The 13,692-nt window shown below is 31.9% G+C and overlaps 5 protein-coding genes across 5 annotated transcripts; 3 read left to right on the top strand and 2 right to left on the bottom strand.

Moving 5' to 3' along the window:
- Window positions 1-667: 667 nt before the first annotated feature.
- PPL_05407 (uncharacterized protein) lies at window positions 668-6,982 on the top strand (the record flags this gene model as incomplete). The annotated part of the gene is made up of 12 exons (XM_020576290.1): window positions 668-737; window positions 862-949; window positions 1,026-1,440; window positions 1,527-1,802; window positions 1,874-2,465; window positions 2,540-2,865; window positions 2,931-4,318; window positions 4,396-4,606; window positions 4,680-5,024; window positions 5,229-6,113; window positions 6,176-6,623; window positions 6,693-6,982. 12 exons carry the CDS (start codon window positions 668-670, stop codon window positions 6,980-6,982), a joined length of 5,334 nt encoding a protein of 1,777 aa, XP_020433539.1.
- Window positions 6,983-7,115: 133 nt separating this feature from the next.
- Window positions 7,116-8,990, bottom strand: PPL_05406 (uncharacterized protein; the record flags this gene model as incomplete). Its single annotated transcript, XM_020576289.1, has 1 exon — window positions 7,116-8,990. The coding sequence occupies one exon, from the start codon at window positions 8,988-8,990 to the stop codon at window positions 7,116-7,118; it is 1,875 nt and encodes a 624-aa protein (XP_020433538.1).
- Window positions 8,991-9,750: 760 nt separating this feature from the next.
- PPL_05405 (uncharacterized protein) lies at window positions 9,751-10,319 on the top strand (the record flags this gene model as incomplete). Its single annotated transcript, XM_020576288.1, has 2 exons — window positions 9,751-10,015; window positions 10,258-10,319. 2 exons carry the CDS (start codon window positions 9,751-9,753, stop codon window positions 10,317-10,319), a joined length of 327 nt encoding a protein of 108 aa, XP_020433537.1.
- A 53-nt stretch (window positions 10,320-10,372) lies between these two features.
- Window positions 10,373-12,256, bottom strand: PPL_05404 (uncharacterized protein; the record flags this gene model as incomplete). Its single annotated transcript, XM_020576287.1, has 1 exon — window positions 10,373-12,256. The coding sequence occupies one exon, from the start codon at window positions 12,254-12,256 to the stop codon at window positions 10,373-10,375; it is 1,884 nt and encodes a 627-aa protein (XP_020433536.1).
- Window positions 12,257-12,642: 386 nt separating this feature from the next.
- On the top strand, window positions 12,643-13,664 carry PPL_05403 (uncharacterized protein; the record flags this gene model as incomplete). The annotated part of the gene is made up of 3 exons (XM_020576286.1): window positions 12,643-13,219; window positions 13,295-13,379; window positions 13,475-13,664. The coding sequence occupies 3 exons, from the start codon at window positions 12,643-12,645 to the stop codon at window positions 13,662-13,664; spliced, it is 852 nt and encodes a 283-aa protein (XP_020433535.1).
- Window positions 13,665-13,692: the final 28 nt, after the last annotated feature.

The raw sequence follows: 13,692 nt of genomic DNA, 5'->3' as shown, positions 1-13,692 counted from the left end.
TTTCTTTTTTTATTTGAAAATGGGTGAAAGGGTGGTTCTGCAAAAAAAAAGATTGAAAAAGATTTAAAACAACTATTTTGGTCATTTAAATTTTTTTTTGAAATCACCAACACAATTGTGCCTTTATAAGAATCAAGTAAACAATTGTTTTGTTTTTTATCAGTAAAATTTGCATCACAAAATAACAACATCATTTCAACAAACGAGCATCATATATCTTTATCTTGAATCATTAAAATAAATAAGTGTGTTGTTTTTATTTTTTTTGCCACCAAAACAGTTATTATAATAAAAAGATTCAAAAAAAAAAAAAATATAAAGTAAAGTGTTGTTTGATAGTAGTGTGGGGATTGCAATAGACAAAAGATAATAAGCTGTAAAATTGATGACTATTTTAATCAAAAGATTAGATTAGTTTATATATACTTAACAAGAGGTGCAAACATTTTTTATAATAATATATTGTTTTTAAGATAAAAAACAAGGTGATTGTTTACTCCTTTTTTTATTTTATTTATTATTCTTATTAATAATATTTACAAAGTTTGTTTTAAACAATAACGCGTGCACTTACGACAGTTTGTATTTATAGTCTATATATTATTTATTTATAAGTTAAAAATAATAAATAATAAAAAAAACAACAACAACAGAATAACCATAACAAATGAAAGAGAAACTATTGATTTCGGTCAACGGAGGAAAGAATTTAAAGAAAAAAAAAACATGGATATTATGTATGTATGAAAGTCTGATTTTAAATTATAAAAAAAAATATTAAAATAATATTAATATTTATTTATCTAACTAAATATCAACAACAATATTGTTGACCTCTTCATTTATATTTCATTTTAACAGTAAAATTAAAGTTACACGACGCAAAGTATAAAACAAAATATGTATATGGTGGAGAGAATGTTGTGTTTCAAAAAGAGACATTTATATTGTAAGATTAGATTATAAGATTAGATAGATAACTTTAGATAGACGAAGATATATTAATTAACTATTTATATATCTAGTGAGGTAAATGAAGATGTTTATCCAGCAGGTGATTTAGAGATTAAAGTAAAGACATGGGAGATGCTAAAGAAGGGAGAGGTGTTTGCATTTGCAACGGTACCGTTGGCACCTATCACATCGGAGATTAGAAGTATTGGATCGAGTGAGTTTACAGAGATCAAGAGTTATTCGATATCGGCATCACTCTCTGATAGTACATCTTCAGTGTCATCGACAGCATCGTCATCCACCACAACTACAACACTATCGGCATCGGCGTTGGCCAACAGCAACAGCAACAGCAGCAGTCACATCGTTACAAACAACTCGATTCAAAAGAGAATTGCATTGAAATCAAAGAAAGGCGATGAAACAAACAGTGATCTAACGATATCTTTTGAATTGGTACCAGAGAGTGAATCATCTACAACAATGGTAAAGTGGTGTTTATATATTAATATAACAAAGTTATTATCAGGTTATTAACAACAACAATATTATTATTATTATTATAATATTAGAAATCAATACCATTGTTATTTAGATGGTTTCCAGATTTACCACATTCAGAGACAGTCATCTCAGAGTGTTATTGTACAAAGGAAGCAAAGAAAGCAATTAGTATGTCACACAACGGTACGATGTACATCACACAGAATTACCTGTGTTTTAGAAGTCCTTCGCATCTAGCAAAGAACAAAAAGACAATGATACACTTTAAGGATATTACAAGGATTAAAAAGAAGATTGGTTCTTTTTATCTACCGAATGCAATTGAAGTTAGAACATCAAAAAAAGTAAATATATATTATTAGTAATATATCAATTCTTTATATAGTTAGTTACTAATATTTAATTACTTTACTAGAAATATTTATTTGCATCGTTTATACATAGAAGTAAAGCATATACTTTATTGATAAATCAATGGAATCTACATGGTGGTAGTGAGAGAGACAGTGGAAATTCAACTATAGATGAGGATGACGATGATAATGAAGATGATGATAATACACCGGATTTAGAGGATGACGAAGAGGTGACATCGATCATGGTATCGCCATTAAAATCAGGTGGAGGCGGAAGTAGTTTTATTTCCAATGTTAGATCGTTGTCTCCACTTTCAAAGTTGACTGATTCCACTGGAAGTAACAGTAGTAGCAGCAGCGGTAGTAACAGTATCAGGAAACCACGTTCACAATCTATGGGTTCAAACAGTGCATCTTTGACATCTTCCTCTTCGTCAAAGTCACCAAACAAACCTGGAACACCCACCAACTCCATCACTGAATCGAAATCAAACAGCTCTGGCAATCTCAATCCGAATCAACTGAAACTCATCATTGAGATTGAGGATTTCGAGCAATTCGGAACCAACAATCATCTTATGATCAATGTATCCAAAGACAACACCATACAAGATCTTCTTGATAAATTGAAACTTAAATTAACAGTATCAAGTAAGTTTAGTTTATTTTGAAACTAATTAAGTAATAGTTTATTAATTGTTATTTCTTTTATTTTATCTTCCTAGGTGATGATAAATTCAATCAGAATTATATATTAGCGATTGGAAAGTTGAAAAAGAATAAGAAGAATAAGAGAGGATCCGGTGTTTATCTTCCATTGGATCAATTGATGATGGTAAACCAGCCGTTGGAAGACGATATCACATCGTATGTCACATTGTTACATCGTGCCAAGTCAACAGGTGGAAATGCAATGGTAGAACGTAAATTCATCATACTCGATAGACATAAGCAACTGTCTGCTTACTCTTTCGAGAGTCAAGATATCATATTCCTAAAGAAACCAAGATATATCGAAGATGTTAATTTATGTTTTGAAATAGTTGAAGATGTATGTTATATTATATAGAGTCTATCAATTTACCAATTACTAATCAATTACTAAAATTTCTATAGAAATCAAAAGTTATTAAATTGATATTGAATGTTGATATTAAGATTTCAGAGATTTTCAAAGAGTTATCAAAGTATTATAATAAGAAGTTTTTTGTTGCCGATTACTATTTATATATTCCAAAGAATGGAGAGAGAGGAATGGTTTTGGATTCAGAGATGACGTTGGCAGATTACAATGTCGGTTCGAATTGTACCATTCAAGTTATGCGTTATCCTCCATTCGATGGATTCACTCAGAAGTTCAAATACAGCAATTCAAGATCGAAACGTTCATTACTCTTTGAGCTGATTCAATCTTGTTTGACACTGTCGATTCCAACCACTCAGATGCAACTGATGGACAGACCACAAGAGTTTCTCGATCGATTGCAACAGAAACTACAGTTGGACGATGTCGATGCAAAGATGATCACAGCCAATGTTCTCTCGATCAATTCCTACAAAGACGAAGGTTTGCTGGTGGAGTTGAAGAGTAGATGTGAGATGTTAATGTCAAAATACGATGTCGATCCATATTACAATGCAGAGTCGTTAGGTGGAAATAATGAATCCTACCAGATTTGGCGAAGACTGGAACTGAATCATGTTGTTCATCTCATGAAGAATATCATATTCAAAGAAGATTGTTTCTATGGTGTTATATTTGTGCGATTGATTGAAGCAGAGGGTCTGTCATCGTTGCCCATCAACCAGTATTGCATATTCTCAACACCCTATCACAGAGTAAAGTCTACCACTCAGTTGAATACCAACGAACCGGAATGGAATCAATCGTTTCTACTAAAGTTGAAGAAACCAAAGGGAAAGCTAGAGGTTGCTGTTATGTCTTCAACGGCAAGTACCGATACACTGCTCGGAAAGATCGAAATCAATATTAAAGACCTAGAGGATACCAAAGGTAGTCCTAAAGATATGTGGTTCTCACTTCCCACCAGCGGAAGAATACATCTCTCGCTGGAGTATCATTATCAATACAGCGAGTACAATGATTATCTCAACAATATACACTCAACAACGACAGGTGCCACAGATGGATTCATCGATCAATCACAAGAAGAGAATGAACACAATCAACAACACTCAGTTAACAAAGCCAATTCAACAGCTACAACAACCAACACATTCGATTTATCAAAGCATATACCAATCGATCATATTGCACTCTACAAAATACTATTCAATTTCATCATTGAAGAGAGAGATAGACTGGCCAAGTTGAACCAACCCACTTCTATAACCTCATCTACAGATACATCATCGACAACAGAAGCATCGATTGAGTCCAATGGTAATATTGATGATTCAGATTGGTTAACTATTCCATTTAGATCATTGTTAAATCAATATTGTATGAGATTTGGTGTTTGTAAAACATCATCAAATATAATGTAAGTTTATTATAATTGTTATTTACATATATTCATTTTCTAATAATGAAATTTATTATTATTTTTTAAAAATATAGACAATTTGAAGTTATGGTAGAGAAATATTCAATTGAAAAGAATTATATCTTTGAATTGGAAGAAGTAACAAATACTATTCTTGATATTCTCAATGGTAAAGATGAAGGTGTATTTACTGTCAGTGAATTGCAATCACTCAAACAATCATTGGATAAATTAATTCCAAAAGTAAATTATAATATTGGAAGATATTATGAATCATTCCCATCTGTAAGTTAATAATGTTACTAAAAAGATTAATTTTCTCATATTAATTACTAACCAATTATTTTTTATAAAATAGAATAAACCAAGAGGATGCCTTAGAAGTTTAGTAAAGATTTTTGAGAATATCTTGACATTGCGTGGAATAATCAATAAGAATCCTGTTACCAATTTCAGTCAGAGACTATCGTTGTGTGTTCAGGAGGAGTCGAAACGCAAGTTTGAGGAGAATATCGCTGCACTTGGTTTCATGGCGATGGAGTACGATCAGAAAGTAAAGGAAGTAGGAACCATCACCAATATGTTGGTGGAGGTTATGGCTATCATTACAGAGGAGATTGACCAAACTATACATTTCGAATCGGCATTCCCTCAGGATGTAAAGATTACTTGTGATGTCATTGATGCCTGGGGTGATTGTATAGTAAAAGTTATTGAGGATTTTTGTAACTGGGCACCCTACTCACCAAGCATTTTGACACTTGTCAAGAAGCTGTTGGACTACTACAATTTCACAAAGAAGTTGACAGGCGATAGATTCAAACCGTTGCCTTTGAAACAACTGTTTATCACCTATGTATATAAACTACTCAAGGCGATCAAGATTCAGTTGAATTTCAAGCTGAAGGATTCCACTGAGAAAGACGACAAGAAATCAGTGTCAATCACTCAAGGTGTATCGTCGAGTTATATTCTATTCTTTGAGGCATGTGATGCTGCCATCAAAGATTTTTCATCTCTAGCGTGGCTACCGGATTCATTCTCCTACGTCCAACTACTTGAAGTTCTAACTTCAGAGGTTATCAACTATTGTCAGATCATATCCGAGCAATTCGAACATTATCTAGAACATACCGAGGTGGAACAACATGGCAAACCGACTCTATTCACTCTCAACGTTGAGCCGGTTGTAATGCTCAACAATTTGGATGCTGCCAAGACTCGTCTAGATCTCTACGGTCAAAAGATTGAGCGTGACCTAAACAGACATCTTGGAAGTAGTCAGGCTGCTCATCTCGATGAAAACTCCAAACAGTGTGTCACCAATTCATTCAAGTTGTGTATGGAACAATCACAATCGATTGTCTCTGAATTCTATAATCGATGTATTCAATCGCTTTCCGATCGTATGAAACAACATGTATTCTATCAGTTCCAAGAGGTATTGTTTAGCGAACCATTGGTATCTCTCAACAGTCATCTGAACGTTGCCAACGAAGATGATATCGAGAGTGGTGTAGTCACTACCCAAAATAGCAATGCAGCAACCGTTTTGTTTGAACCGGTACATGACACATCTGTACTTCTCAACAATGCAGGCTCAGCAGCTACATCCACTATTCCAACAACAATCAAGACTAGCATCAATAACAAAGAGAATCTTAAATACGAGAAAGCAATTCTCAGCGTAACCAAAGATTTCCTTTCACCTAAAATCGAAGAACTCTATAGCAAATTGAAAGAACCACTGTTCAAATTGTTTATAAAGAAACTTTGGGGTGAATTAATAGATGTAAGTAACATTAATACGCGTTTATCTTTATTATATATTTAACATTCATTTTTTTTTTTTAGGATTTATTATATCTTGTTGTACCAAGACCAAGTGATCTGGTGTTATCATTCCACAGTCAACATTTAATTATGGCGGATGAACAGATTTCAATTGTAAATAATTGTTTGAAGGATCTAATTATTATGTTCCATAAAGGTGGTGCAGGTTGTCCAACACCGACTTTGGAGGAGCGATCCAATCCATTGAAACATATGTTGATTGCAACTGGAATGGAAACAACCCCACTCATCGATTTGTATAACCAGAGAAAATCAATGGTTTCTTCAAAGACCATGAGTCTCAACACTGTTACCAAAGACCATATCATTGGTATTCTTGGAACCAGAGTTGAATTTGACAAAGAAGCACGTACTTTTGTCAACAAAATCAATGGAGTAACAGAGAAACCACTAGATCCTGAAGTTGAACAAATCAAAGTTGTACCAGAAACTGAATTTATCATTGAAAGTAAGTAATCAAACAATTTATTAATCTCAGTGCTATTATTGATTATTAATTCAATCTTTTCAATAATAGGATATCATTGTTCATTAAATGGTCAACTTGGAGTATTAATTCTAAGTAGTCGTTATTTAGGTTTCCAAAATCTATTGAAAGAAATCGGTGTAAAGTTAGGTACTAAACTTTCCGTTCCTTTGGTTAACATTGAAGAGATCAAAAAGACCAAAATCGCGTTCCTATTCAATGCTATGCAAGTCAACACCAAGGATGGTAAATCATATACTTTTACAGGATTCTTTGATAGAGATTCGGTATTCAGAGATCTTTCCAGTCAAATGAAAGTTGCCCAAAAGAATCAAAAATAACTAAACAACAAAGAAAAAAAAAAAAGATACATGATAGATAATCTTTAAATCTTTAAACTTTTTTTTTTTTGTTTAAATTATTATTACAGATTCAAATAAATAATATCTTTATTTATAGAATATATGTTCATTATTAAAATTCATCAATATTCAATTTGATTGCTTTCAATAATTTCGAATGATTATACTTATTAGCTTCGTTGATGATATTCTGTTTCCATAGTTGATTGTTCTTTGGGTCAGCTACGTATTCGTACATACGATAGAGTTTAATAGATCCAGATGTTCCGATTTGTTTTTGAAGTTCGAAATGTTTGTAATTTTCTTCGGTTATTGGTTTACATTGGTGTTTTTCAATTGCTTCTACCATCCAATCAAAGTCACCAAGATAAACAAATACAATTGGATCGACCAAAATACGATATTCTTGAACTGCCAATTCAAACTCTTCTTTCAGATGCATGATAACCATGTTATCGATATGTCTTTCTGTGATTAGCAAGTTTTCTTTTCCATACATCTTGTAAAGTTGCAGGAAATTCTTGGCAGTGTGAAAGTATTCATTGGTCAATCTATTAATTCCATGAGACGGTCCGAGGTAGACAAGATCCATTTGTCCTCTGATCAATGCACCAGTGAAGATAACACTGTTATTTTGATTTGGGATTGGTGGGAAATTACGAATTATATAATCAACTGTTGTTGCATTACCACGTCTAGCTTCCTCCATTAGAACTTCATATTCTATCTTTGTATTTGGGAGATTACTCTTTATGAGTGTGAGAATTTCGAGAGTGTCATCTTTCGATAGAACTTTAATCGATGGTAATGTGTCTGGTATATAATCAATGAATTCCATAATCAATGAAATCATTCCATATCCAATTAATTGTTTGATAATCGTTTGTTTTAAATTGGTTTTGCTAAAGATATTTGAATCGATAATAGCATGTATGAAAGTTGAATTCCTAAAAGTTACCAATTGATTGAGCGTGTGTGGTAGATTTGGAGAGTTGATTTTCTGAAGCAGTAATACAAGTGAGTAGAATGCCATTTGGTTATCAGACAGATTGTGTGGATTGACAGTTCGATCGAGAAATAACATTGCGTTAATAACATCGATATCCAATGTTCTCCAGAATTTCTTGATACACAGATAAACCATTACGTTAAAGTGATTCCACGTAAACTGTTCAACATTTATATTAATAAGAGTTGTTTCGTATAGATTCATCTCCTTTTCCAGATCCAATGGTGAAATTGAATCCAAAAAATATTCAACCACCCCGAGATGGTTGATCAACAGTATTCTCATTACGTCTGTCTTTTCCTTTGGTTTGTAATAGCTAGAATGTACAATTGCCAATATTGTATCTCCATTCCTACTTGAGAGTGCCTTTTCAAATAATCTATCTAGATTATCAACAACAGGAGAATATTTCTTGGCGATGAATTTGACTATTTCAGCTTGACCACATTCGACTGCCAACTCGAACAGATTCGGAATAGAGTTGAATTTTAACAGCTTCTTGGCACCTACAATCGTCAACTTTTGAAAGAGAATCAAATTGTCAAAACGAACTGCCGCTTCTAAGAAAGCTATAGCACAGTCTGAAGTAGAGTCCGCCAGATATTCAATGAGTGATTCATCTCTAATTTTTTGGGCTGCCAAATTTAATGCTTCTGTGCTCCATGTCAACTTGTGCTCGGTGTGATAACGTTCAAGGAACATCTTTAACTTGTAGAACAGTGCGGTGATGTAGTTGTTCTTGAGCATCCACTCTGCACTCTCTAACATCCTAAAGCTTTTATTCGTATACATTATTGCGGGGTAATAAAGAAATCCCGCAGCAAATAAACTCTTTGGGAGTGCCAAGTGATTGGTTCCCCAAATATATTTGCAATTGACATCTCTAACATTTGAATATATATTTTTATATAATATCTTATTATTAAATACTTTTTTAAATAAAAATGTTATATCTCTTTGAATTATATTAATATCCATTTTTTAACAATATGGTTTTATAATTTAAGGTTGTTTTTTTCAACCGTTTTTATTTGGATATTTTTTAGTTTTTCAAGAAAAGAAATTTGCCCAGGATCAAAAAAAAAAAAGAAATGATCTGATTAGTTATCGATGGCCCTTTTGAAACTACGGTGAAAGTTATGATCAAAAATTCTATAGTTGATCTTGAAATAATAGTACGAGTGTACATCGAATAATCGTAGTTCATTAGAAAATAAGAAATGACTTTAAAAAACTACTAGACTTGTAGATAGTTAGTCTATGATAAATTTGAATTAAAAAAAAAAAATTACAAAATATCTTGTGTATGAATTATTAAATCAAAAAAAAATCCTATTCAAATTCTAGACAAATGTTAATAAGAAAAATATTTTGAAAAAAAAGTTTTTTCTATATATTCCTTTTTTAGAAGTTTACTATTTTTTGATGGCTTTAAAAATGATCACCATTTTAAAAAATAAAAAATAATGAGAATTAATTGCCTAACAAGAGACCACCATTTTTTATAAACAATAACAGTCGCCTAATGAGGGATGAAAAAGATAGTTCAAAAAAAAATATCTTGTTTACAAAAATCATTTTTAAATAATCTTGAAAAGAATTATGTATTTATTGGTGATAAAACTCTTCGTTGAAATCAGATTTTTTTAATAAAAACAAACTTGAACACAAAGGTTATTTATTTTTGTTTCGATCAAAAGTTGGAATAGGTTGTTTTATTTTCATTAACTACCTAAACATGAATATCTACTCAATAACCATTCTACTCTTTATTTTAGTTGTTACTGCTTCAGGACAGTTTTGCAAGTATATTACTATGACTGCTTGGACAGCAGAAACACCCGATCAGTATTATTCTTGCACAGCCCCTGTCAGCCAATACGGTTTTGGTAACTGCCAAAATAGCGAAGGATACTCCCTTTCAGTATCCTCCTTCAGTTCTCAATCAAATTTAGGACCCACTGGTCAAATTTCAATGATTGATAGTAGTCCCTATACAACTGGTATGTAAATTTTATTATCACTATCCTAAATGACTTCTAATAGATATTGTACATATTAGTCTCTGGATCTCTTTTCCAGGTAAACTCGACCTATTGGGTAAGCGCTCTCTCTGCTTCATGGTATTGTGGCAACAGTGACAACTTGCAGAGTTTAACAATGAATCTTAATGTCTATTGTGTTGCATAGTTAACAAATCAAAGTTCTAAAGTTTATTTCACCCAACAATAAAATGTGTAAATAGACCATGAAATTGAAAGTTGCCCAAAAGAATCAAAAATAATTAAACCAAGATATTATCTTTAAATCTTTTTTTTTATCGATTCAATGAATAATATCTTTATTTATTGAATTCACCATTAAAATTCATCAATATTCAATTTGATTGCTTTCAATAATTTCGAATGATTATACTTATTAGCTTCATCCAAGATGCTCTTTCTCCATTGTTGATTGTTCTTGTCCATCACGTATTCGTACATACGATAGAGTTTAATAGATCCAGATGTTCCAATTTGTTTTTGAAGTTCGAAATGTAAATGTTTGTAATTGTCGTCGGTTTTTGGTTTACATTGGTGTTTTTCAATTGCTTCTACCATCCAATCAAAGTCACCAAGATAAACAAATACAATTGGATCGACCAAAATACGATATTCTTGAACTGCCAATTCAAACTCTTCTTTCAGATGCATGATAACCATGTTTTTGATATGTCTTTCTGTGATTAGCAAGTTTTCTTTTCCATACATCTTGTAAAGTTGCAGGAAATTCTTGGCAGTGTGAAAGAATTCATTGGTCAATCCATGGATTCCATGAGAAAGTCCTAGGTATACAAGATCCATTTGTCCTCTGATCAATGCACCAGTGAAGATAACACTGTTATTCTGATTTGGGATTGGTGGGAAATTACGAATTATATAATCAACTGTTGTTGCATTACCACGTCTAGCTTCCTCCATTAGAACTTCATATTCTATCTTTGTATTTGGGAGATTACTCTTTATGAGTGTGAGAATTTCGAGAGTGTCATCTTTCGATAGAACTTTAATCGATGGTAATGTGTCTGGTATATAATCAATGAATTCCATAATCAATGAAATCATTCCATATCCAATTAATTGTTTGATAATCGTTTGTTTTAAATTGGTTTTGCTAAAGATATTTGAATCGATAATAGCATGTATGAAAGTTGAATTCCTAAAAGTTACCAATTGATTGAGCGTGTGTGGTAGATTTGGAGAGTTGATTTTCTGAAGCAGTAATACAAGTGAGTAGAATGCCATTTGGTTATCAGACAGATTGTGTGGATTGACATTTCGAGTTAAATATAACATTGCGTTGATATCATCGATATCCAATGTACCACTGAATTTCTTGATACACAGATAAACCATTATGTCAAAGTGACTCCATGTGAAATGGTCAACATTTATATTAATAAGATTGGTTTCGTAAATATTCATCTCCTTTTCCATATCCAATGGTGAAATTGAATCCAAAAAGAATTCAGCTACACCTAGATGATTGAGAAAAAGTATTCTCATTACGTCTGTCTTTTCCTTTGGTTTATAATAGCTGGAACGTGCAATCTTCAATATTGTATCTCTATTCCTACTTGAGAGTGCCTTTTCAAATAATCTGTCGTGATTATCGATAATGGGAGAATATTTCTTGGCGATGAATTTGACTATTTCAACTTTACCACATTCGACTGCCAACTCGAACAGATTCGGAATAGAGTTGAATTTTAACAGCTTCTTGGCACCTACAATCGTCAACTTTTGAAAGAGAATCAAATTGTCAAAACGAACTGCCGCTTCTAACAAATGTAGAGTATAGTCTGAAGTAGAGTCCGTCAGATATTCAATGAGTGATTCATCTCTAATTTTTTGGGCTGCCAAATTTAATGCTTCTGTGCTCCATGTCAACTTGTGCTCGGTGTGATAACGTTCAAGGAACATCTTTAACTTGTAGAACAGTGCGTTGATGTAGTTGTTCTTGAGCATCCACTCTGCACTCTCTAACATTCTAAAGTTTTTATTGGAATACATCTCTCCTGGGAAAGAATGTATTCCAGAAGCAAATATACTCTTTGGTTGAACCAAGTGATTGGTTCCCCAAATGTATCTGCTATTGACATCTCTAACTTTTGCAAATATATTTTTATATAATATCTTATTATTAAATACTTTTTTAAATAAAAATGTTATATCTCTTTGAATTATATTATTATTATTATCCATTTGTGTAATTTCATTTTATCCTCCATCCAAAAAATGAAAAAATTTTGCATAGCTTTTGAGAGAATACAAAACAAGGTGTGTTTTCTCTCATTATTTTTGGCAAATGCACACAAAATGAAACAACACGTTTGTATACTTTATAGGTGATTTTTAACAAAATGATTAAATTTAAAAAATTCAGTAGAATAAATATTCTGAAATTTTTTATTTTTTCAAGAAAAGAAATCCCTCTTTTACCCAGGGTCAGAAAACAATAAAAATGATCAGAATAGTTATCCATTTTAGTTTCAAATTTATGATCAGATTTTTGTTAAAACAAAAAAATTAAAAAAAAGTGTTGTTTGAACCAAAAAGGGTTGTTAAATTCATTGAATTATTTCATTCACATGATCAGATCAATTAGTATCCAGTCAGATAGATCTATAGACTGTAATCACTACCATGACAATCATGATATTGATACAAGTTTAGTTGATCTTGAAATAATTGTAGACGGTAGTAGTAGTTCATCGTCATCATCATCATTAGTAGTAGAAATAGGAAATGACTTTGCAACACTACTATGGGAGAGTAGTTTAGTACTCAGTTGGTATCTTATAAATGTTGAGTTTGCAGGTTGTACTGATTGTTTAATACACCGACAACAACAAGAGCATAGAAATAACAATAGCAATAATAGAATTATAAGAACAATAGAGATTGGTGCAGGAATTGCTCTACCTTCGCTAGTTGCATGTTCACTCGGTGCATCTGTTATCATTACCGATAGAGAAGGTAGTACAACCAACAGTATATTCCAAGGTATCAATAGTAACATTCAGCACAATCAACAACGATCATTGAAAGGTAGAATTCCACCAACACTCATAGAACTGTCATATGGTATCTTTTCAAATGAAGTATTATCTCTACCTCCTGTAGACTATCTATTTGCTTCAGATTTATTTTATAATAATACCAAAGGTAAGATTTAAATCTTATAACAATCACGATCGTCATTTTTAACTAACTTGATTACATACATTTTTCATTCTATAGATTATGACGATATCTTTGCAACACTTAGTTATTTCATTAATATCAATCCAAACATTATTATTTTACTTTGTTATCAAATAAGATCGTATGTACATCTCTCTCTCATTTAATTACTATTCCATTTTAAAATCTGATTCTAATAGAACCTATTATTATAATTTATTATATATTGATTATTAGTGTACAAAAAACCATTTCACATTATCTTTATAAATGGGGAATGATAGGTGAATCAATATTAATAGATTTCTTGCCAATCGATCAAGAATTGAGATCAGAGATAGAGTTGTTCAAAATAACATCAGCAAAAGTTAGTGAAACCAATATGAGCTCAACATCGATTGTTGTTGAAGATTCTGGCTCAGATTAAATTTAAATTGTTGTAAAATAGTCAAATA

The sequence above is a fragment of the Heterostelium album genome, assembly GCF_000004825.1.
Source record: "Heterostelium album PN500 unplaced genomic scaffold PPL_contig12, whole genome shotgun sequence".
Classification (NCBI taxonomy): Eukaryota; Evosea; class Eumycetozoa; order Acytosteliales; family Acytosteliaceae; genus Heterostelium; species Heterostelium album.
Note: the sequence above shows the minus strand (reverse complement) of the source record. Positions and strands in the feature narration are given on the sequence as shown.